Source organism: Arachis hypogaea, chromosome 11 (genome assembly GCF_003086295.3).
Source record: "Arachis hypogaea cultivar Tifrunner chromosome 11, arahy.Tifrunner.gnm2.J5K5, whole genome shotgun sequence".
Classification (NCBI taxonomy): Eukaryota; Viridiplantae; Streptophyta; class Magnoliopsida; order Fabales; family Fabaceae; genus Arachis; species Arachis hypogaea.
The window spans coordinates 145,017,157-145,042,434 of NC_092046.1; the positions used below are offsets into that span (position 1 = coordinate 145,017,157).

Genomic DNA, 25,278 nt, shown 5'->3' on the forward strand with positions numbered 1-25,278 from the left:
TTCAATGCTGCTTCTCTTATCTGGGCTTGCTCTCGGACTTCGGGGAGCAATTCAAGTTCCTCTTTGTGCCCCTGTATGTTCCCGATTTCATTATGAAAAATCACCCTTGGACTTTGCTCGCTGATCTCTACTGGTATCATAGCTTCTATACCATAGACAAGTCGGAAGGGTGTTTCTCCAATGGCAGATTGTGGCGTCGTCCGGTAAGCCCATAATACTTGTGGGAGCTCTTCTGTCCAGACTCCTTTTGCATCTTGTAGTCTTTTCTTCAGCCCTGCCAGTATGACTTTGTTGGCTGTCTTGCCTTGTCCATTTGCTTGTGGATGTTCCACCGAGGTGAACTGGTGTTTGATTTTCATACTGGCCACTAGGCTTCTAAAGGTAGAGTCGGTGAACTAGGTTCCATTATTTGTAGTAATGGAATAAGGTATCCCATACCTTGTGATGATATTTTTGTAGAGGAACCTCCGACTTCTTTGGGCTGTGATGGTGGCTAATGGTTCTGCTTCTATCCACTTTGTGAAGTAGTCTATTCCCACAATTAAGTATTTGACTTGTCCTGGGACCTGGGAAAAAGGACCTAACAAATCCATTCCCCATTTTGCGAAGGGCCATGGAAAAGTTATACTAATAAGCTCTTCGGGGGGAGCCACGTGGAAATTTGCGTGCATTTGGCATGGTTGGCACTTTTTCACAAACTCTGTGGCATCTTTCTGTAAGGTCGGCTAGTAAAATCCAGCTCAGATTACTTTTTTGGCTAGCGACCTGGCTCCGAGATGGTTCCCGCAGATCCCATTATGAATCTCCTCTAGTACTTTAGTGGTCCTTAAGGTCGGTACGCACTTCAGCAATGGCGTTGATATTCCTCTTTTATAGAGGATATTTTTCACCAGAGTGTAGTATTATGCTTCCCTCCGAATTTTCTTGGCCTCTTTTTCCTCTTTGGGGAGGATGTCGAATTTTAGGTATTCGACCAAGGGGTTCATCCACCCGAGGTTTAACCCGGTTACCTCAAGGACATCTTGTTTGTCCTCTGCTTTCACCACAAAGGGTTCTTAGAGAGTTTCCTGGATCAGGCTTCTATTATTCCCTCCTGGTTTAGTACTTGCTAAATTGGAGAGGGCGTCTGCTCTGCTATTAAGATCCCGAGTTATATGCTTAACCTCGGTTTCCGCAAAGTGCCTTAGATACTCCAGAGTTTTTTCCAAATACCTCTTCATGTTTGGGTCTTTGGCCTGATACTCTCCATTTATCTGGGAGGTCACCACTTGAGAGTCATTGTATATCATCACTTTTGTTGCACCAACTTCTTCTGCCAGCTTCAATCCTGCAATCAGGGCTTCATATTCCGCCTGATTATTTGAAGCTGGGAATTCAAACTTGAGGGACACCTCTATTTGGGTTCCCCTTTCATCAACCAGTATTATGCCTGCACCGCTTCCTGTCTTGTTTGAGGATCCATCTACATAAAGCTCCCATGTAGTTGTCTTTTCCTCTTGGTCTCCCGCGTATTCTGCTATGAAGTTGGTGAGGCATTGGGCTTTGATTGTTGTCCGAGTTTCATACTTCAAGTCGAACTCGGAGAGCTCTATTGCCCATTGAACCATTCTCCCTGCAACATCCGTCTTTTGGAGGATTTGCTTCATGGGTTGGTTCGTTCGGACTCTTATTGTATGGGCTTGAAAGTAAGGTCGTAGCCTCCGTGAGGCTATTACTAAGGAGTAGGCAAACTTCTCTAGTTTGTGATACCTTAGCTTGGGGCCCTGTAGAACTTTGCTGATGAAGTAAACTGGATGCTGTCCGACCTCGTCCTCCCTTATCAGGGCTGATGTGACCGCTTTGTCTGCTACGGACAAATATAGGACGAGATCTTCCCCAACTAGAGGTCGGGTTAGGATTGGAGGTTGGCTCAAGAACCTTTTGAACTCCTGGAATGCTCCTTCGCATTTCGGAGTCCATTCGAACTGACATCCCTTTCTTAATAAAGAGAACAGTGGAAGGGATTTTAATGCTGATCCTGCCAAGAACCTGGAGAGGGCTGCAAGTCGGCCATTTAGTTGTTGAACCTCTCTTAAGCAAGTCGGGCTCTTTATTTCCAAGATAGCTTTACACTTATCGGGATTTGCTTCAATCCCTCTTTGCGTCAGCATAAACCCTAGGAATTTTCTGGCCTCCACTGCGAAGGTACACTTTGCGGGATTTAGCCTCATCCCGTGTAACCTTTTGGTGTCGAATACTTGCGAGAGGTCTGTCAAGAGGTCGGCTTCTTCCTTGGTTTTTACTTACATGTCGTCTACGTAGAATTCCATTAAGCTCCCGAGGTGGGGAGCGAACACCTTGTTCATCAGCCTTTGATATGTGGCCCCTGCATTTTTTAATCCAAATGGCATGTCCACGTAGCAGAAATTTGCTCTGGGCGTGATGAACGATGTTTTCTCCTGGTCCAGCTTATACATCAGGATTTGGTTATATCCCAAGTAGGCATCCATGAACGACAAGTATTGATACCCCGAACTAGAGTCTACTAGAGTATCAATACTTGGGAGTGGATAAGGGTCTTTGGGACAGGCCTTATTTAGGTCGGTGTAGTCGACACACATCCTCCACTTGCCGTTTTGCTTCTTGACTAGCACTACATTCGCTAGCCATGTTGGATATTTAACTTCTCTGATGAAGCCAGCTCTAGTAGTGCCTGTACTTGCTTCTCCACCGCCTGAGCTCGTTCCGGGCCGAGCTTGCGCCTTCGCTGTTGTACAGGTCGGGATCCTGGATATACCGAGAGCTTGTGGGCCATAAGCTCGGGGTCTATCCCAGGCATGTCGGAAGCTTTCCAGGCAAAGATGTCAGAATTGTCTCTTAGGAGCTTAGTCAACCCTTGCTTCAAGGTTTCCCCGAGGTTGGCCCCTATGTTGGTATTTTTTCCTTCCTCTTTGCCGACCTGTATTTCCTCAGTTTTTCCTCCTGGCTGTGGTCGCAACTCTTCCTTGGCCCTCGCACCACCGAGCTCGATGGTGTGGACTTCTTTGCCTTTTCCCCTCAGGTTCAGGCTTTCATTGTAGCATTTTCTTGTCAATTTCTGATCCCCCCGCACCGTTACTATCCCCGCTGGTGTCGGGAATTTCATGCAGAGATAGGAGTGGACACCACCGCTCCGAGTTGATTTAGTGTAGCTCTGCCGATTAGGGCATTATATGCTGACCCCACATCGATGACTATAAAGTCTATGCTCAGAGTTTTGGATTTTTTCCCCTTTCCAAAGGTAGTGTGGAGGGGTAGGAATCCCAGTGGCTTTATCAGCGTGTCGCCTAGTCCGTATAAGGTGTCGGGGTAGGCTCTTAACTCCCTTTCATCCAACCCTAGTTTGTCAAATGCGGGTTTGAAAAGGATGTCTACTGAACTTCCTTGATCTACTAGAGTTCTGTGGAGATGGGCATTGGCTAGGATCATGGTTATCACCACTGGATCGTCGTGTCCAGGGATTACTCCTTGCCCATCCTCCTTTGTAAATGAGATGGTAGGAAGGTCGGGTGATTTGCTCCCGACTGTAAATCATGTTGCTTGTATGCGAAGTTTGTATTCGTAGGTTTTGATGAATGACAAACCAACAAAAGACATGAATGACAAACCAACAAAAGACATGAAAGACAAACCAACAAACAACTTGAATGAACAAGCATGTTGAAAGATCAACCAACATTCAACGTTGAGGAATGAAGAGTTGAAAGCAACACAACAACAACAAGAAACTCAAGTCCACAACATTTGAAGACAAGTATAGTGTCTTAGGACTTAGGTAACTTCTTGTTAAGAACCAATTGCTAAATCTCTCAACACACACTCACAAAATGTTTTGATGCACATCTTGCAATTCGATGCTAGCCAAATGGTTTAAAAACTCGTTTTCAAAGGTACAAAAGCATAGGAATTGACTCCAACAAGTTTGAGATCAATCCTAAGCATTTTGAAGTGATTTTAAGCCATTCTTTAAGGTTTGCATCGATGCACACTCATCTTGCATCGATGCAAAGCATGCGACGACTTGTTGCATCGATGCAAAGATGTTTGCATCGATGCAACCTAGCTGAAAATTCAAATTTCAGCTTCAAAGACACATTTGCATCGATGCAAAGTGTTATGCATCGATGCAAATGATTCAAAAACATAAAAAACGGCTAGTTTTGACAAAACGGCTCCATCCCATTAACTCCCCAACGTTTCTAAGGTTTGGGAAGTCTATAAATAGATGGATTGAAGCCTTATTTCACACATGTGAGTATTTGCAAACTATCTTGTTCATATTCTTTCATTCTACACATTTTTAAGGTGTTATAATACACAATTTGAGAGAGCAATATCAATTGGTTCAATAGTGCTAAACTTGTAATCATACACTCTTCTAGAGAGTACTCATTTCATCTCAACAATTCTTTGAGAATTGTTTTCTTGTAACACTTTGTAAATTGGAGTGTGATCTCCAAGGTTGAGTCAAGAGTTATAAACACTATAGTCGGTGAGGATACCAAAGAAGTATACTAAGTACTCAAGGCAAATCTTAGAGAAGGTATCTCTAAGTGGAGTGGGTTAGTATACGAGTGGTGATCATATACCGTGAGGTGTTAGAAACTAAGGACTCGGATTGTAAAAGGTTTTGCGCGAGCACCTTGAAGCTTGGCAATAGTGGAACTTCTCAATAGCGATTGAGAAAGAAAGTGGACGTAGGACAAGGATTGTGCCGAACCACTCTAAATAGCGTTTGCATCTCTTCAAACTCATCTCTTCAATATTATTGTCTTTTACCTTTGAGCAAATAAATTGTGATCGAAAAGTAGCTTCGTAAGTACTTAAGGAATAGCTTAAGTCCGATTGGTGAAAAGCTTGATCAATTTATTTGAGTTGGTGTCTATTGGAAAGTAAAAGCTCCTTATAAATGCTTAGCAATTGAGTTAAGCTCTTGGAAAAATACTAGTACAATAACACTTTTGTATATTCTCTTTAACTTTTGCAAAAAGATTCATTGTTGTTGCAATACTCAATTCACCCCCCCTCTTGAGTAATTGTGCATAGGTTCTACAAGTGGCATCAGAGCTTAACCCTTTGAAAGACTTAACCGTTTAAGGGAAAAGATCATGGCAAGCACAAGCTTTAACAACAACAACACTAGTGAAGGTAACTCAACCGCTAGACCTCCTCTTTTTAGCGGAACAAATTACTCTTATTGGAAAAATAAGATGAGAATTTGGATCCGTTCTCAAGATGTGAGAATTTGGAAAGTGATTGAAAATAGAAATCACATTCCAACAAAGACAACAAGCGCTAAAGAAGGAGAAGTCTCCGTCTCAAAGCAAGTACCGAAAGGAGAAGATGAATATAGTGACGATGATTGGAAGAAAGTGGCAATGAATGATAAAGCCATCAACTTCATTCATTGTGCACTTAACGAGCATTAGGTGAAATTCCAACCTTTATCCCCTATCCAATTTTGGGGTCCAAGGACTCCTTTTCTTTGAATCTTTGATTCAGGTGTAAAAAAATGGTCCAACCAGAGGAAAGATTGGTTGATAGGGTTCCTCTGGTGGTTCGAGCGGTCGGTTCAAATCGGGGAGCAAGGGCTCATTCAAGTCTGGCAGCATGGGGGGCCTGGGAGCCCCATTTCCCACTATCTACTAAAAGAGCGATTGAGAATCTCGATAACCTTTCTTATTTTTTGATTCTTCCTTGGCCGTAAGCCGGATGAGTTCTATTTAGTGTTACTACGGGGCCGTCCTTAGATCAGGATGAGCACAACGACCTGAGATTGAGAACCTACCTTTTTTCTTTCTATTTATGTGAAGAAATCCCGTCCTTGAGAATCCTCGATCTTGAGATTGTTGTGCATTATTCCAGTCCAGAAGTTCATTTATATGAAGATCTCTACATGTGAAACCGCTAAAGAGATTTGGGATAAACTCCAAATCACTTACGAAGGAACCGACCACGTTAAAGAATCAAAGGTATTTATGTTGGTTCATGAATGGGAAAATTTTAAAATGAAAGATGAAGAGAGCATTGAAGAAGCTCTTGAAAGACTCTCCAAGATCTTCAACAACCTAAGCATGCTTGGCACAAAATACAATGATAAACAAATTGTGACCAAGGTGCTTACAAGCCTTACACCAAAATGGAACTCCAAAGTGAACGCCATTGTGGAAGGAAGGCTCTATGATCAACTTACATTTGATCAACTACGAGGTAATCTTCTCACCTATGAAATGACTATGCTAAATAGACAAAAAGGTGAAGAAAGCAAGAAGAAAAGTCTCGCCCTTAAAACAACATCACTACAAGAAGAGAGCGATGATAATGAAGAAGAAGGAGATGAAGAATTTGCACTCTTATTAAAAAGATTCAATAAGTTTGCAATGAAGAAAAACTTCAAGAGCAAAACAAAGGTACCAAAATGCTATGAGTGTGGAGAAGTTGGACACATTAAACCCAATTGTCCAAAACTTCAAAAGGAGGACAAAAACAAGAAATTTAAGAAGAAGGAGAAAGCATACATATCATGGGAGAACGAGGATGAATCCGACTCCGATGACGACGAGGTTGCAAATCTTTGCTTAATGGCAAGCGAAGAAAAGGTTAGTGATGACAACTCCACTTCTTTTAATTTACAAGATGAATATGATGCCTTACTTGAGGTGTACACAAAACTTACCCAAGATTATTCTCTCCTAAAGAAAAAGAATATGGATCTTTTAAAACAAAATGAGATGTTGAAAAACGAGAATATCAATCTTGGAAAAGATAAGTGTAGCACAAGTAGTGATCCATACAAATCTTGTAAAATGCATGAAAATGAAATTACAAATCTTAAGAACACTTTAGCTAAGTTCAATGAATCTTCAAAGAACTTAGATAAAATGTTGAAAAACCAAAAGCATGTTCATAATAAGGAAGGTTTAGGTTTTGAAAAAGGAAAATTTAAAAATACTAAAACTCCTATTAGGCAACCGCAAGCCCAAAAGGCAAGCATGCCTAAAAGGAATGAAGCCTTTAAACATCCTCCTCAACATGCTTCATTTAGAAATTATAATCACAATACATATAGATCAAAAGATGTTGCATTTAGGAAACAACCTAGGCAACCATTCAGAAACATGCATAGGATGCATAATCCAAATGTCATATGTCATTATTGTAATAAAGTAGGTCATATAGCACCCGTATGCTTTACTAAAATTAAACATATAAACTTTCGTAGTCAAGATACGAGATGGGCACCTTATGGGCATTATGCTCATACTAACCATCAAGGACCCAAATTCACTTGGGTACCTAAATCCCAATTTTAATTGTTTTTGTAGGTACGTGTTGGAGCTAAGGATACAAATTGGTATGTTGATAGTGGATGCTCCAAACACATGACCGGCGATGAATCAAAGTTCACCGCAATAGAGCCTACAAACGGAGGAAACGTGATCTATGGAGACAACAACACCGGCAAAGTAATCGGCGTTGGAAAAGTTGGTAAAAATTCTTCTACCTCCATAGATAATGTTATACTTGTCAAAGGTCTCAAACATAATCTCATTAGTGTTAGCCAACTTTGTGACAAAGGAAACTTAGTCACCTTTGATTCAAAATGTTGTTTGATAAAAAGGCAAGACACTAATGAAATTGTGCTAATTGGACACCGTGTTGACAATGTATACATGATTAATCTAGATGAAGTTTCCTCAAATGATGTGAAATGCCTTGTTAGTAAAAATGATGAAACTTGGTTATGGCATCGTAGAGTAGCTCATGCTAACATGGACCATCTTAGCAAGTTGGTCTCTAAAGAGTTAGTAATTGGCTTACCAAAGCTACGTTTTGAAAAAGACATCCTTTGCGACGCATGTCAAAAGGGAAAACAAGTAAAGGCCTCTTTTAAATCCAAAAACATTGTTTCAACAACAAGACCATTACAACTTTTGCACATGGATTTATTTGGTCCTTCTAGGACTATGAGCTTTGGTGGCAATTACTATGCTTTAGTTATTGTTGATGATTACTCTCGATTTACATGGACCTTGTTCCTAGCAAACAAGAGTGATGCATTTCGAGCATTCAAAAGATTAGCCAAAGTTATTCAAAATGAAAAGAATTTACATATATCATCTATTAGAAGTGATCATGGTGGAGAATTTGAAAACAATCTTTTTGAAACTTTTTGTGAAGAAAATGGCATTGAGCATAATTTTTCCTCTCCTAGAACACCACAACAAAATGATGTGGTTGAAAGGAAAAATCGCCATTTAGAAGAAATGGCGAGAACTATGCTCAATGAGGCTAATATTCCTAAGTACTTTTGGGCGGATGCGGTTAGTACCGCGTGTTATGTTATGAATAGGATTATCATTCGACCTATTCTTAAGAAAACACCGTACGAATTGTACAAAGGAAGAAAGCCAAATATTTCCCACCTTCACGTCTTTGGTTGTAAATGCTTTATTCTAAATAATGGAAAAGATAACTTAGGCAAATTTGATGCTAAGGCTGATGAAGGAATCTTCTTAGGCTACTCTTTAACTAGCAAAGCTTTTAGAGTATATAATAAACGCATCATGACTATGGAAGAAAGTATTCATGTCGCTTTTGATGAAACTAACCATTGTTGTGCTAGAAAAGATTTTGATGAAAATGTAGAAAACTTTGATTCACTAAATTTGAATGGTGAAGACAAAGAAAAAGATTTAAATGAAGCCTCTACAAGCTCAACAAAGGATAGTGTTCAAGTTGAAGAAATTGAACCATCACACGCACAAATAAATGCACTTCCAAAGGACTGGCGTACTTCAAAGGATCATCCTCTAGACAACGTCATTGGTAATGTTTCGAAAGGGGTAACAACTCGATCTACTTTTAGAAATTTATTTACATATAGTGCTTTTGTTTCTCAAATTGAACCATCTACCATTGAGTCCGCAATTGATGATGAACATTGGGCTATGCCAATGCAAGAGGAGCTTAACCAATTCAAACGAAATGACGTTTGGGAATTGGTGCCTAAACCAAGTAATCAAACAATTGTAGGAACAAAATGGGTTTTTAGAAATAAACTCGATGAAAATGGTACAATTGTTAGAAACAAAGCTAAATTGGTAGCTAAAGGTTATAATCAAGAGGAAGGCATTGATTATGACGAAACTTATGCTCCCGTAGCTAGATTAGAAGCTATTAGGATGTTACTTGCTTTTGCATCCTCTTATAACTTCAAACTTTATCAAATGGATGTTAAGAGTGCCTTTCTTAATGGTTTCATTCAAGAAGAAGTATATGTTGAACAACCTCCCGGTTTTGAGGATTATGAAAATCCTAATCATGTTTTTAAACTCAAGAAAGCTCTTTATGGTCTTAAACAAGCTCCAAGAGCTTGGTATGAACGTTTGAGCAAGTTTTTAATAGAAAAGGGTTTTAGAAGAGGGAAGGTTGATACAACTTTATTTATCATGATTGAAAACAAAAATATCCTTTTGGTACAAGTTTACGTCGATGACATAATATTTGGTTCAACTAACGAATCACTTTGCAAGTTTTTCTCAAACCTCATGCAAAGTGAATTTGAAATGTCCATGATGGGCGAACTCAACTTCTTCCTTAGTCTTCAAATCAAACAAGGAAAAGAAGGAACTTTCGTTGGCCAAACCAAATATTGCAAGGAATTGCTCAAAAGATTTGGAATGGACAATGCTAAGGCAATGGACACACCAATGAGAACTACTTGCTACCTTGACAAAGATGAACAAGGTAAAAACATAGATGTAAAGAAGTATAGAGGCATGATAGGATCATTGCTTTATCTAACGGCAAGTAGGCCAGATATCATGTTTAGTGTATGCATGTGTGCGAGATACCAAGCTAATCCTAAGGAATCTCACTTAAGTGTGGTGAAAAGGATTATGAAGTATCTCATAGGAACATTAAATGTTGGATTGTGGTATCCGAAAGGATCCACTTGTGATTTGATTGGTTATTCCGATTCCGATTTTGCCGGTTGCAAATTGGATAGGAAAAGCACTAGCGGCACTTGTCACTTGCTAGGAAACTCTCTTGTTTCATGGCATAGTAAGAAACAAGTAAGTGTAGCCTTGTCTACCGCCGAAGCCGAGTATGTAGCCGCCGGTAGTTGTTGCGCCCAAATTTTATGGATGAAACAACAACTTGTGGACTATGGACTCATGCTTGATCACATTCCTATCAAATGTGATAATACTAGTGCAATAAATTTAACCAAGAATCCGGTTCAACATTCAAGAACCAAGCATATTGAGATTAGACATCACTTCATAAGAGACCATGTTGAAAAGGGTGATGTGGTTATTGAATTTGTCGAAACTAGTAAACAACTAGCGGACATCTTCACTAAACCTTTATGTAAAGAAAGTTTTTTTAACATCCGAAATGAACTTGGTATCTTGGATTCTAATCTAATATGATTTGTTTGAATTCATTGCATTGATATTACTATTTTTGTATCTCTTACTAACTTAAGCATTGGAGATATCCAATTAGCCATTGTTTTGTAGGTTTATGAGTTGATCTTGAGGTAGATTGAAAAATTTGAAGATTATAAACAATGGAGGATCAACAAATTGAAGTTTATAATGGTTTAATTGATATTTCCTTCATAATTTTGTTTAATGATTAATGCTTGTATGCTTATTTGGTGAATAACTCAAAATAGGCTTGGTACCCCTATTTTAAGTTAATGTGCATGCTTTAATATATTTCACTTCTTTAGGGGGAATTATGCATGCTTGTTATATATAAAAAGAGGAAATCAAATTCTTTTTGAAAGGGGGAATATCTCATCCTTGAGATTAATAGAGATATTGAACTTAAAAAATTCATTGTTTTATGCATGCTTCTATGACACATTTCAAACTCCTTTCTTTTTGATAATGTCAAAAGGGGGAAGAAAAGTTTGAGGATATTTGAAGTTTTGAACTTTTGAAAAAGAAGAAGTTTGAGGATTTAAAAAAAAAATAAGTTTGCGAAACAATTATTTCAAAAAGACTTCCGCTAAGCAAAAAAAACTTTTGATATCTAAATCGTTTTCTTTGAAAAACGCCCTTTAAGGGAACAAATGCACATATTTAGGGGGAACTCCTGCAAAATTTTTGAAAGAAGTCTTCTCCAAAGTTTTCTATAAAACAAAGTGCATTATTGTTGCTTTCAAAATCATTTATAAATGCATAGCCTCAAAATTGGTTTGTCATTATCAAAAAGGGGGAAATTGTAAATCATGTTGCTTGTATGCGAAGTTTGTATTCGTAGGTTTTGATGAATGACAAACCAACAAAAGACATGAATGACAAACCAACAAAAGACATGAAAGACAAACCAACAAACAACTTGAATGAACAAGCATGTTGAAAGATCAACCAACATTCAACGTTGAGGAATGAAGAGTTGAAAGCAACACAACAACAACAAGAAACTCAAGTCCACAACATTTGAAGACAAGTATAGTGTCTTAGGACTTAGGTAACTTCTTGTTAAGAACCAATTGCTAAATCTCTCAACACACACTCACAAAATGTTTTGATGCACATCTTGCAATTCGATGCTAGCCAAATGGTTTAAAAACTTGTTTTCAAAGGTACAAAAGCATAGGAATTGACTCCAACAAGTTTGAGATCAATCCTAAGCATTTTGAAGTGATTTTAAGCCATTCTTTAAGGTTTGCATCGATGCACACTCATCTTGCATCGATGCAAAGCATGCGACGACTTGTTGCATCGATGCAAAGATGTTTGCATCGATGCAACCTAGCTGAAAATTCAAATTTCAGCTTCAAAGACACATTTGCATCGATGCAAAGTGTTATGCATCGATGCAAATGATTCAAAAACATAAAAAACGGCTAGTTTTGACAAAACGGCTCCATCCCATTAACTCCCCAACGTTTCTAAGGTTTGGGAAGTCTATAAATAGATGGATTGAAGCCTTATTTCACACATGTGAGTATTTGCAAACTATCTTGTTCATATTCTTTCATTCTACACATTTTTAAGGTGTTATAATACACAATTTGAGAGAGCAATATCAATTGGTTCAATAGTGCTAAACTTGTAATCATACACTCTTCTAGAGAGTACTCATTTCATCTCAACAATTCTTTGAGAATTGTTTTCTTGTAACACTTTGTAAATTGGAGTGTGATCTCCAAGGTTGAGTCAAGAGTTATAAACACTATAGTCGGTGAGGATACCAAAGAAGTATACTAAGTACTCAAGGCAAATCTTAGAGAAGGTATCTCTAAGTGGAGTGGGTTAGTATACGAGTGGTGATCATATACCGTGAGGTGTTAGAAACTAAGGACTCGGATTGTAAAAGATTTTGCGCGAGCACCTTGAAGCTTGGCAATAGTGGAACTTCTCAATAGCGATTGAGAAAGAAAGTGGACGTAGGACAAGGATTGTGCCGAACCACTCTAAATAGCGTTTGCATCTCTTCAAACTCATCTCTTCAATATTATTGCCTTTTACCTTTGAGCAAATAAATTGTGATCGAAAAGTAGCTTCGTAAGTACTTAAGGAATAGCTTAAGTCCGATTGGTGAAAAGCTTGATCAATTTATTTGAGTTGGTGTCTATTGGAAAGTAAAAGCTCCTTATAAATGCTTAGCAATTGAGTTAAGCTCTTGGAAAAATACTAGTACAATAACACTTTTGTATATTCTCTTTAACTTTTGCAAAAGGATTCATTGTTGTTGCAATACTCAATTCACCCCTCCCCCTCTTGAGTAATTGTGCATAGGTTCTACACCGACCTGGTAGACTCGCTTGAGGTGTCTCTTGCGAGAGGACTTGGTGAGTCCCCCTCCCGCGAATCTGCCTGAGATCATATGTATATGTCTCTCCGGAGTCTGCGGTGGTGGGTCTCTTCTATCCGTGTCATCTCGCTTTCTCTTCCCATGATTGTCCGACCTTTCCATGAGATATCTATCAAGTCGGCCTTCTCTGGCTAGCTTTTCTATCACATTTTTTAGGTCGTAACAATCGTTCATCGAGTGATCATATATTTTATGGTACTCACAGTAATCGCTGCGGCTCCCCCCTCTTTTATTTTTAATGGGCCTGGGGAGCGGCAGCCTTTCAGTATTGCAAATTTCTCTGTATACATCCACTATGAAAACCTTTAGAGGAGTACAAGAGTGATATTTCCTTGGTCTGTCGAGACTGAGGTCTTCTTTCTTCTTGGGCTCCCTCTCCCTCTCTTTTATTGAGGGAAGGTGCCCAGGTCGCCAACTCGACTCTCTCAGTCTGACATTTTCCTCCATGTTGATGTACTTTTCAACTCTTTCTTGTACATCACTTAAGGAGATGGGGTGCCTTTTTGATATGGACTGCGAGAAAGGACCTTCTCTAAGCCCATTGACTAGCCCCATAATGACCGCCTCGGTGGGCAGGTCTTGAATCTCTAAGCATGCTTTGTTGAACCTTTCCATATAGTCCCGTAGAGGTTCTCCGACCTCCTGCTTTATTCCCAGGAGGCTCGGTGCATGTTTTACTTTATCCTTCTGAATGGAGAACCTCATTAAAAACTTTCTCGAGAGGTCCTCAAAGCTGGTGACTGATCTTGGAGGGAGGCTATCGAACCACTTCATTGCCGCTTTCGATAGGGTGGTCGGGAAGGCTTTGCAGCGCGTCGCATCAGAAGCATCAGCCAGATACATCCGACTTTTGAAATTGCTTAAATGATGCTTCGGATCTGTGGTTCCATCATAGAGGTCCATATCAGGGCTTTTGAAGTTTCTTGGAACTTTTGCCCGTATTATGTCCTCACTAAATGGGTCCTCCCCTCCTAGGGGTGACTCTTCTCGATCGCCACGGGAGTTCCGACCTTTGAGGGAGGATTCTAACCTTAAGAGTTTTTCCCCTAACTCTTTTCGTCATTCCATCTCCTCTCTTAGGTTCTTCTCTGTCTCCCTTTGTCGCTCTCGCTCTTGTTCCAGCTGTTCCAAGCGACCTTGGTGGCCATGGACTAGCCCCATTAGTTCGGAATCTGACGCTACATGACCATCTTCAGGTGATACGTCTGTCATTACTGGTTGATCTCTCGGGTCCCCGGCAACGGCGCCAATGTTACGATGGGTAACCGGAGATTATCGGATTGGATTAGTTTGGTTGGCCCAATCGTCTGAAAGAGGAAGCCTTCGAGTGGGTTTATGATCCAAGGCCTCCGTCCGACTTGTGTGGAAGAGAATGAGGGGTGGTACCTGCAAAGACACTCCGATGCCAAAGTCAGCAAGGGAGCAAAACAGGTCTAGAGAGTATTGGGCTTAGTGATACCTGAGAAGTGTCAGTGTATTTATAGTGGTGAACCTATAACCACCATTGAAGTAGTTCCGCCATTTAAGGTGGATAACCGTCATTTTATCTTAGGGAAGTTGAGATATGGCTCCTAGAAGTGGGTAGAGAGATTTTATGAGCAGTTACTCATTTGAATGAGTGTTTATCTGTCAGCTAATCTTCGTCCCGGACTTCTTTAGAGCAAGTCGTGGTAAGAACCGACTTCGTAGGGTGAAGGTCGGTGTAGGGCGAGACTCAATCCTTTAGATTGGGTCTTTCGTTTAGACCTGATCCTTATCATTGGGTCATGGTATGAACAGAAATAAAATGAGACATTGATACTTGATAAAGATAAAATAATATATCTAGCATTGTATCTTTCTTCAGATTTTTTTTTGTTATGAAGTTTATTTTAATTTTATTAAGAATTTTTTAATAACTTTGAAGCAAAATTCTAAATCCATCATAAAAATAACATGTTTTAAAAAAAATTACGTGCATATGAAATATAAAAGGTAATTTATCTTAATTCTTAATAAATGATTGGAATTCAAATAAAATTACACATATTTTTTATTGGAGTTTGATTACACGTCTGTCCTATTTGATTTTTTATAAATTGAATAAGCTAAGCTCAATTTGCACATATATACATAAATCGAATTATACAAATTCTGTTTATGCTCAAAAGTTTAAATTTGTGTAAAATGAATTAAGTCAATTTAATTTAGTAGTATAGAAGAGATAGTACTTGGCTTTTAAAAATTTAAAATTTTGGTCATAGAAATTAAAATCGAAACAATCCAATTCGATTTATAATAATAAATCGAATTACCTCAATTTGATTTTTTAAGATGAGTCTACATTATAAATCGAACCACCCTAATTCTATAAAACTATTTTTTGTTTTATTTTTTTATATTGTTTAAAGAATTTAGTTATACACATATTACTATATGATATAATTTTTTTATATTTTTATTTAAAAGTGTTATAATTTATATAAATTAATTATTTTAAATAAAATATAATTGATAAGACACATAATTTATATGAAATAGTGGTTCAAATAATCAATAAAAAAATATCTTAACATATAAAAAGTATGAGAATTTTTTTTCAAAAATTATAAATCATCATAAAGCAAAGTAAAAAAGTTTCAATTTGAGAACATTCTATTCTTTACAACCTTTTCTGCCTTGGTTACAATCAGATGCCTGATCCCATTTTTCTTCAACCATCTCTTTCCCGGGCAAGACATTTGATTTTGGAAAAAAAATCTTCTGGTCTCAAACACTATACCCCAAATACTTTAAAGTTTAAATAAAACACCCATATCACTGCTGAATCTTTCGACACCATAATTATGAAATTTTTCACTACTTATAAGAATACCATTAAAAATCAGTTGATCAATTTCAGTTGCCAAACTTCTTTATGCCCCCAACAAAATCTCTGTGGACTTCGTCACTTAATTCACCTGTTTCGGAGCCATTTCCAACGGTATTTTGGTCGTCATCTCCACTCGAAAAAGATGTGTCACAGTATTCATTTGTACTACTTCGATCTAACTCATCTTCGCCACCACTAAACTGAAAGTTTAAGTCTATTTTAAAGGACACAGAAACTCATTTACCTTCAAAATGTTTGTCTGGCAATATTTGATCAACAATTAATTAATATGCATGTTGTTTTCATTTTAATTACTGTGTCTATTAAAATTTTATTACTCTAGTATAGTGAAATGCTATGTACAATTCATTTTGAGTATAATTATTGTATTTTCTATCCCAAAATTTGAATTAGTTTGTTTGATATAATATATATGGTTAAAGAAATATTAACCTAATGTTGCTAAAAAATATTGTCGAATAGTAAGTAAAGTGGTATTAAAATATGAAGGATAATGTCGTAATTTGAGATGATATAAAAGTAAGAGTTAAATTTTAAAGTAGTCTTTAAAAATTATAAATAACACTGATTTAGTTCATAACTTACCAATTACACTGTTTTATCCCTCCGAATTTGTAAAGAATGAAAATTAGTCCCTCACTATATCTCCAGCCAATTTATCTACCACCGATAGTCCCACGCTGTGGTTTCACTTTTGGGCTAAAATGAAACCTCCCTAAAACGATGGCGTTTCACTAACCTTCTCTTCGACGATATCATCCACCTTATAACCACCCGTGTCGGCTCCTACTCCCCATCCACCAACTCCCTCTGACACACCGGCGGCTTCCTCACCAACCGCTACAGCCCCAAGAAGTTCCGCTCTTCGGCTCTTGCAACAAGAAGCTCTTCAGCCCCACTCAGCCCCCCACGGCATCTTCATCCTCGACACCGATTCCAAATCCTCCGTCATCAACGAGGCTCACAATCTTCACATCCCCGTCGTCGCCATTGTCGACTCCTCCATGCCCCTCCATTCATTTTATCCTGATCCCGCCAATCCTTCTATCCAGTTTGTCTACTTGTTCTGCAACCCTGTCACCAAGATTCTCCTTCTTGAGAAAGAGAATGACAAGCTAAAAGAACCAGCACTTCTCCAAATTCAAGTAGGTAAGACTGCGAAGATGGACTTGCCAAACCTCGACATACCATTTATTTTTTCTGCACAGTCTCTTGAAAATTGGAGCTCAGCAATTTTCTAGTTAGTAGTAGATATGAAAAAAACTAAAAAGCTTTTGGACAAAATTTGTCATCTCAATGCTATGTTATTGTTGGCACAGATAAATTGGCTGTGAGGGACTAATTTAGTGCAGTTTTTACAAACTTGGGACATAAACAGTATATATAAGTTAGGAATTAAATCGGTACAATCCGTGAATCTAAAAGAGACCGCTTTGAAATTTAACTCTTAAAAATAAAAATAAAAAATAAAGAAAACTCAAAAAAACCAAATTAACGGGTGTACCAAATACGAAGGTGACCGAGTCAGGTGAACCGAAGAGTGTGGTTCAAACTCGCGCCTTTTTTCATTCTGCTCCGAACAAAGCCGCGATTTTTAGGGCTCCAGAGAGAGAAAAACACAACGAACTTTTCATTCTTTCTTCGTTTCTTCCTTCCTTCCGTTCGTTCTTTCTTGTTCTTCTTTCATGACAAGCACAACAACTATGCTTCTTCGAAGCTCATCATCTTCGTCCACGCTCAATTCATGGCTTCCCCATTCCAATCACTCTTCTGCCGAACCCGAAATCATTCACCAGATTCCACGAATAACTCGATCCATCACATTGTCCGCATCGTCCTCGCCCAAAGGAGTCGCATTGCCGCGTGTTCTCTCTGATTCTGATCTCTCCTCCTCCGTACACATGCCTTGGGTTCGTCCTCCTTCCAGAACGACGTCGTTGGGCCCCGCATTGTTTTCGTTCTCCGAGTTGACAGAAGGCGACGGTGCAGGTTGTGGTGGTGGTGTTGGAGGAGGTGGTATTGGCATTGGTGGCGGTCGCGGTGGTTGGGGATTCTGGGATTCCAATTACGACAATGATCCGACTGACGAATATTACCGAGCCATGATCGCAGCTAATCCCGGGAATCCACTTTTTCTTAGCAACTACGCAAGGTACTTGAAAGAGGTACGTCAATGAAGATCTTCCATTGATGTTATTATTATTTTTTTTCTTTTAAGTCTATGCTCAAAAGATTGAAACATGTTCAGTTACGATTGTGCATTGATCTAATTTATGGTGATGGCAGGTTTGTGGAGATTATGTTAGAGCAGAAGAGTATTGTGCAAGAGCAATTTTGGCTGACCAGAATGATGGGAAGGTGTTATCCATGTATGCAGATTTGATATGGGAGAGCCACAAGGATGCTCCTCGTGCTGAGTGTTACTATGATCAAGCCGTTAAAGCTGCTCCAGATGATTGGTAAGAACCATTCACAATTTTATTCTTGGATTATAATTTTGTTTGAGATTCTTCTGGTATGTATCTTGATTTACTTTCTTCAAATAATCAAACCTTACATCATTTGATTGTAAAGTTCAAGGGTGCAAATTGCAATTAACTTAATTTCGAGAACACGCTGGTATGCTTTAGCCAGATTAGAAGATTTTAGTTGGGATGGGGTAGGTCTAGATCAGAAATTCTGTTTTCTGTAAAATGTAATTGTAGAAACTATAATAAACTAATTATTGTTTAACTTGTTATTTTAGTTATGTTCTAGCATCCTATGCTAATTTTCTTTGGGATGCCACGGAAGCGGGTGAGCTAGGGGAAGAAGATTCCTCTCAAAATTCTCCTAGTTTCTTCCATGGAGGTATTCCACCCTCCTTCTCCTCTAGCCACAGCTGCTTAAGCTTCATGTTCTGGTGCTGGCTTTCATACAAGTTTCTAACATTTGCTTATGTTACCTTTTACCTTGTAAAATTTTGGTCCATGAAAATAGTTGCCATTATTCAAATGTACATTCATGTATAGGAGAATGAAAGATGAGAGACAAGAGAGAGAAAGTTAGAAGAGAGGGATATCTCTTTCTCCCATTTGATTCATGTGCATTTCAGATCTCTCTTCTAGCAACCTTGTATGGTGGAAATATTGTAATAATGGTAGCAAAACATTTTTGGAGTTATATCATTCACACGTGCACCTATTGGCGGTCATTTATTTGTAAACAGAAATCAAAATCCGTAGGTATATAAAGATATGTTTGCAACTAGCCAAATACGAAGTGAAACTACCTTTTAATAACTGAATGGTTCACATCTTAATAATTCAAAAAACTTTGAGTACGGAGTAGTTTTTTAAAACCTAAAGCTACTTTAGGGACTAATGCTTATGAGATTTTCCTGTGAGAGATTAATCTTTTAACGACCAATAATTTCGGAGACTAAGATGCATTTTGCTCTAGTAAATAGCCAAACACAGATTTTTAATGTCATTTACTGTCTGCGGATACCATATATTACATATTACTTGCCTAGATATCTCCTAATGGTCTCTACGGTTTCTCATATTCTGGAATGGTGAAGTTTGATGCTTGATGCTGCAGAGCTATTCCTTTATTGCCCAGTGTGCATTGCCCTAAGGTGTATTTGCAAGTTTAGATCTTGGAATAGAAGGGAGGAATGTGAACGGCTTGATGAGAAAAGTAGAGTCCATTTACTCATAGAGCTCCCTTCCCTCCCTTTCCTTCCAAGACACAACTCACAAACACACCTTTAGGATCATTTTATTACACAATGGAACAAAGACCTTTATAAGATCCAGAACCAGCCTAGGACTGAACCACCAACCAAACCAAATCCAAGGAACACTATCATCACAATAGCAGATAACTCTGATTCTGAGAAGGGCACTGACTTGGGTGTTTGAATCATAAGGACACTGGTGAGGTAACCATTAGTAACACCAAGCAGAAAGGTAAGAGCTATCATTGGCACTTCTGATTTCAGCCACTTTGGTCCATGAAGACAAAGGATAAAGAGTGGATAGAATAGTAGCCTTATTATGGAGGTCCATATTGCCCTTGTGATAGATTGTATGACATAGAAGGCAGTTAATGACTTCCCAATAAGATCAGCAAGATTATAAACTGTTATCAGTAAAATAGGATACCAATCCATTAGAAGCTTGGATTCCAGATCCTCTGCAATGAATCCTGGGAAGATAGACAGAGTCACTACGTAGATTATGAGAATTGCAAAAGCTGGCCCCTTGATTTTCCCCGCAACTGCCCAAAATCTTGTCCCAGAGCATAAGGTGTTGTCGTGTTGAAGGCTCTGATAATACTCCTGCATGACTGGTAACTTGTACTGCAAATTGCTGAAGATTATGCAGCATAGTAGGAAAACAGTAGCAACCATAAAGTACAAGTGAGCACTTATTTGTAGTCCCTTTGGTGTTTGTGGAAGTGATGCTTTTGTTATTATCCTCAACACTGAAATTATAATACCTGTCCCCCAAGAAAAGACTCTGATTAGTTGTTTAAGCGTCAACTATGTAACTGGATTTTCCCTATATAGATATCATATTTGAGATTCATTTGTACCTTAGCTACAGCTTTAGTTGTTGCTCTATCTATATATATATATAAGAAAAATGGTTGTGTCCTTAGTTGTAGCATGGTTTTTTGTAGAAGGAAATGGTTACCTAGATATGAAGGAATATGCTAGGCAGTGTTATGCATGCACACACACAAACAATATGTTGTCGCATAACTAGGATACACATACACTGCACAATTAAAAACCAAGAAAACTAGACTCTGGAATCTACTAGTTTTTAATACCTTTAAATTCAAAAGCTTGTATATCCCTAAAAGAATAAAGTACGCACTATGGTTTTATTCAGAGTTGCTTTACTTCATTTATGCTTCATATTATGTAGAATTTTTATAGACAAGAGGATCTCTTAATCTCATTAGATCACTTAACATTCAGATATAGAAAAACACCTGATGATGCAGTTCCGGCGAAAACAGCTTGCATATACTGTTTTGGGAGCTTGCCGGCCGATCCTATCAAGCTTCCACCCACCAAGCCATCTGCTAAACCACAAATCACCACTGCTGCAACGGTCAAACCATAGGCGCCGCTTGGTCTGTCTTCTAACTTGGTGCTGCTGGAGGCCCAGTCAATGACAGGAGGTACCATGAGAGACATAACAAACATTGAATACCCGACGTTCATTCGCAACCTCAACGTTGTTCTGCTCCAACCTCCCCAGCTCATCATCATGAGAAGTACTAGAACTGATGAAATCATGTAAGCCACTGAGAAAACCTTCTCTATGTGTTTGGTTGGATAGAGGTACGCAAAATAATCCACTGCAGTGATTAAAGCATTCCAAGGAAGCAAGTTGCCAGCACCAAGCAAGAAATGGATTATGTAAGCAACTCTGCATGTGTCTCTTCTCTCATCTTGATCAATTGAGACCTTGACTGCTTCCATTTTATTTTATGTTTTGCGCTTTGCTAAAAACTCTAGCTTAAAAGTTCCCTGCAGAAGTTGTTAACATTGTCAAACAAGTGACTGATACAAGTAGCTTTACTTATATGCTAGTGCTAGTTTGGGTCTTTGGGACTAGTTGACCCCTTGCATATTCAAATATATATATAGACACACACACACAGTCTTACACATAAGTGATTGATGGGCTTGGAATCGATTTGCTTAATGTACGAAGAAGAAAAATTGTGCTGTGTGGGGACAGCAATGGATGGGTGATATTAGATATACCATTTGGTCATATACAGTAACAGTTCACACATGTGAATGCTGTCTTACAATCACTCACCAGTACTTGATTGATTAACACAAAATTGGAAGATAGATATCCATGATAATGATCCTTTCTGTATAAATAAGTCTTGTCTTGAACCCTATTAGTTTATCTGTATACAAGTCACAAAAAAGGGTCTTTAGAAACCAATTAAAAGGTAGAGTAATCCATAATAATATTAATCCACCAATCAGTGGCTGTGTTAGTGAGTCTAGTCAATGGAGTCATGGAGAGAAGCAGACACAAATGGGCTTGTCAACATGACCTTTCAAACAAGAAAAGAGGCCCCCTTGGCCATTTACCGGTTAACCTTGGGAAAAACCAACCTTTTTTCGATTGAACTACTGACATCAAGGTTCTTGTTATATATATTTACATCCAGTTAACCCTACCTGACCTAAATGTGGTCACATAAATGGTTAAGTGGTCTCCATATGAGGAATTTCTTTCAATTCCTATGACTTGAAGTTGAAACTTTCGGTTAAAAGACTAAAGCACGTATCACCTGGACTAATTTCACATTGTACCTCGATAGAATTTGATACTGTTTTCAGAGAATTTATACAGTAGTGGTTATCATGTACCTCGGCTTGACATATGTCATGTTGATTATCAGTTGCCGTTATTCTAGGCTTTTTTTTCCTTCACATAATGGTAGGTTTTTAAGGTCCATATTCACCAATAAGCACTAGAAGCATAAAGTCTTTAAAGCACTACTGTCTGAAGACAGCAGTGTAAAGTAATTAAGAAAGGTTTATGGGATGAAGTGGCAAAGCTGAAATCACTAAAAACTAGCAGGCATAACATTTTTATGGAGCTTCTCTGTATGTCAGCTTGTCAAGTTGAGGAGACACACACAAGTTCCCCCAGTGACAGTGATTGCCATGAGGCTCAAACCTGCCAAAGTAATACATAGTGGATGGACAGAAATCATGGTTTTAAAAAGCAGTAACATGTTGCAGTTATCTGACATGAGTTAAGATTTTAAATTCATTTTGTTTTTCTTCGCCCCGCCCTGCCCCGCCCCCTCCTCTAAATTAAAATCAGATAGGCTATTTATAGTAGCTGCAGAATGAAGTGAAAATAAGATATAGCAGCATGGAAATCTTACGTTTCCTTCTCAGTCTCATCAGTCATGTTTTGTCAGAACATAATACACAACAATAGACATAATTGGTAAATCTTGAATGAGGAAACAAGAAAAGGGACAGAGTTTTGGCGTAAAAGATTTACATTATCTACAATAGAATGCCTCCCCACCATGTTTACAACCATTATCTAGGGTCTACCACACTTATTGGTATCAATATCAAATTCTAATAATTACAATCTCAATTCCCTAGTGATGTTCGTTTTTTTTTTGGGTCTATTTATAAATTAATGTATGTAAATACTTTTTTTTCTTTATAGATGTATAAAGAAAAAGTAAAAAACAATTATCATTAGGGAATGAAGTAATTTATTTGTATTTTGCTTAATGGTAAGATAGAAAGATATAATTATGAAGCATGCACAAGTCCTTAAAATGGAGGCCATGTAGATATTTTGTTTTTTTTAAAGAGCCAAGTTGAACTTCATAATTGATTTGAATAAGATCATCAACTAGTATTGATAGTCCGGGGTGAGAAGATGACAAGAGTGGTAGTCATTCATAGTTGTTCTGTGAATATATTCTCAAATCAATGAGGAAGGACAATGATACATAGGTAAATATTAAAAAAAAATTACTAGATTTTCTCCCAAAGGGGGATCTGCTATCTTTAGTTGGTTGGCTGGAGGTTATGTTTGGAGGGTAATAGGGTATAGCTTTTTTACCATGTCTCTTTCCTTCAACCATTTAAAGTTATAAAAAGCTGAGAAAGGACATAGGAAAAGACTTAAATGAGCTTTAAGATTTTGGTTTTTGTGTTGCCGTGATTCTAGTTTATCAGTTCCTGATTCTGATTATGACTTGACTGATGTTAATATCTAATAAGCCTTGTTTTGTTTGCTTCTAATCCCTTATCATAAACATAATAAGTCCAAGATTATGGTAATATCTGAAAAATAGTAAGATATGCAACTATGCATAACTTAAGGATAAGCTATTCATGATTATATGTTAGAACCATTTGCACAAGGCAGCATCAATGGTAGAAGGAAAAGTTGCTGTTCTAAGCTGTGTTGTCAAAAGGAACTTCCCCTTGGTCCTTTTAGATGCCAAGGATTCTTATCTCATACTCATAGTATCAAACATTTCTGCCAAGACATCATTGGCCAGTGAAATAGAATATTCTTTCCTACAACATTATTGGTTCCCTTGGAATGATGTCCAATGTTAGAAGTAAGCAAAGTCCATTGCCCTCAAAAGAAAGAAGTAAAAAAGTATTGTATAGAGTTAGTATAAGGTCACATTAGATTTCATTCTTGTGATTTTGAGTTTAAAAGGTTGTTCGATGTACAAGCATCTTGCGTTAACATAGGATATGGAAAATGACCACACTTCAAAGGGTGTAATGTAGGCAGCCTACCCTAATAATTATCTCGGTGGTTGATTCCATGATTTAAACATATAATCTTAAAATTACACGGAGACAACTCAACTGTTGTTTTAAGACTCTCCTTCAAACTTTGAACAATATTGATAAAAAAAAAAAGATAATAGTAATAATAATAATAACAAGAAAAGTCACATTACCAAAAAGAGAGGGGTAGCCAACCACTTCTTAAGAATCATTAGGATTTGTGGCCTTACTTAGGGGCTTTGTGGATAGTGGATACCCACTTTGTTTATTTGAAAAAGCCATGTCATTTTTGTTTGGCTGCTAAAATATTCATTTTCTTAATATATATGGAGGATCAAATTCTTGCATCTCATGATAACAAACTTGTTAAGTGCTTGGCACATTTTACAAAAAAATATGAATTTTGATTCATGAATGTAGGATGTCATGGGGTGCCAAATTCAATGCCTACTTCCCTAATCATACCAATGTTTCTAAAGCTTCCACTCAACTGATTGCAAAGTGTTCTCAGTCAACTCTCCCTCTACACACAATATTTATTTTCTTAGTTTCTTTGATTACTTTAGCTTTGTACACAGCCGGTATGTTCCTACTTCCTAAGCATTTTAGTGGATGGAATTAGGCATGTTCAATATCACTAAATATTCAAATAATAAGCACTAAACAATATTGTGCACCTTAAAGGTCAGAAAAAGAGAGGATCTTTGGACTTAATTTAGATAAACTAGGTTAATAAAATTTATTTTTGATAGACTATAGTATTGCTATTACTAGGGAAAAAAAAAACATGGAGAGATTCAAGTTCTAAAATTCCTACATGAAACAAAACATACACCCACCAAGATTTTATTCCCTATTTGTCTAATTTATCATTGCCATTAGTCTTAGTGATACTATTTTCTCATTTCTCAAGGTATCTGCATTGTTTTAGCATAGTATAGAACTGAAAGGAACAAATCTTCCACTTCGCCTCAATTGACCATAACCAACTATTTGATTGATTTATTTATATACATTGTTGACAAAGCTATAGTTTCAACTACTTTTCACAAAGCTTATGCACATTATACTGCATTCTTAGGTGTATGTAGCAGTCATAATTATTCCTGCTTTAAGGTTTAAAGTCGTAGCATATATATATATAAATAATTCTTCTGTTGCTGTGATAGTTGATAGTTGAGTCTGCTACATATTAACACGTAGGTGCATCAATTAATGTTGATAGTTGATA

General features: G+C 37.9%; 2 protein-coding genes across 2 annotated transcripts; one reads left to right on the plus strand and one right to left on the minus strand.

Moving 5' to 3' along the window:
• Positions 1 to 16,401: 16,401 nt before the first annotated feature.
• On the plus strand, positions 16,402 to 21,401 carry LOC112722114 (uncharacterized). The gene is made up of 3 exons (XM_029290334.2): positions 16,402 to 17,895; positions 18,017 to 18,189; positions 20,703 to 21,401. Coding segments are annotated over exons 1-3 (654 nt in total). The 5' UTR covers positions 16,402 to 17,415; the 3' UTR covers positions 20,704 to 21,401.
• LOC112723284 (equilibrative nucleotide transporter 8) lies at positions 19,176 to 21,212 on the minus strand. Its single transcript, XM_025774596.3, has 2 exons — positions 20,717 to 21,212; positions 19,176 to 20,215 (listed from the first exon to the last, which is right to left on the minus strand). The coding sequence occupies exons 1-2, from the start codon at positions 21,210 to 21,212 to the stop codon at positions 19,518 to 19,520; spliced, it is 1,194 nt and encodes a 397-aa protein (XP_025630381.1). The 3' UTR covers positions 19,176 to 19,517.
• Positions 21,402 to 25,278: the final 3,877 nt, after the last annotated feature.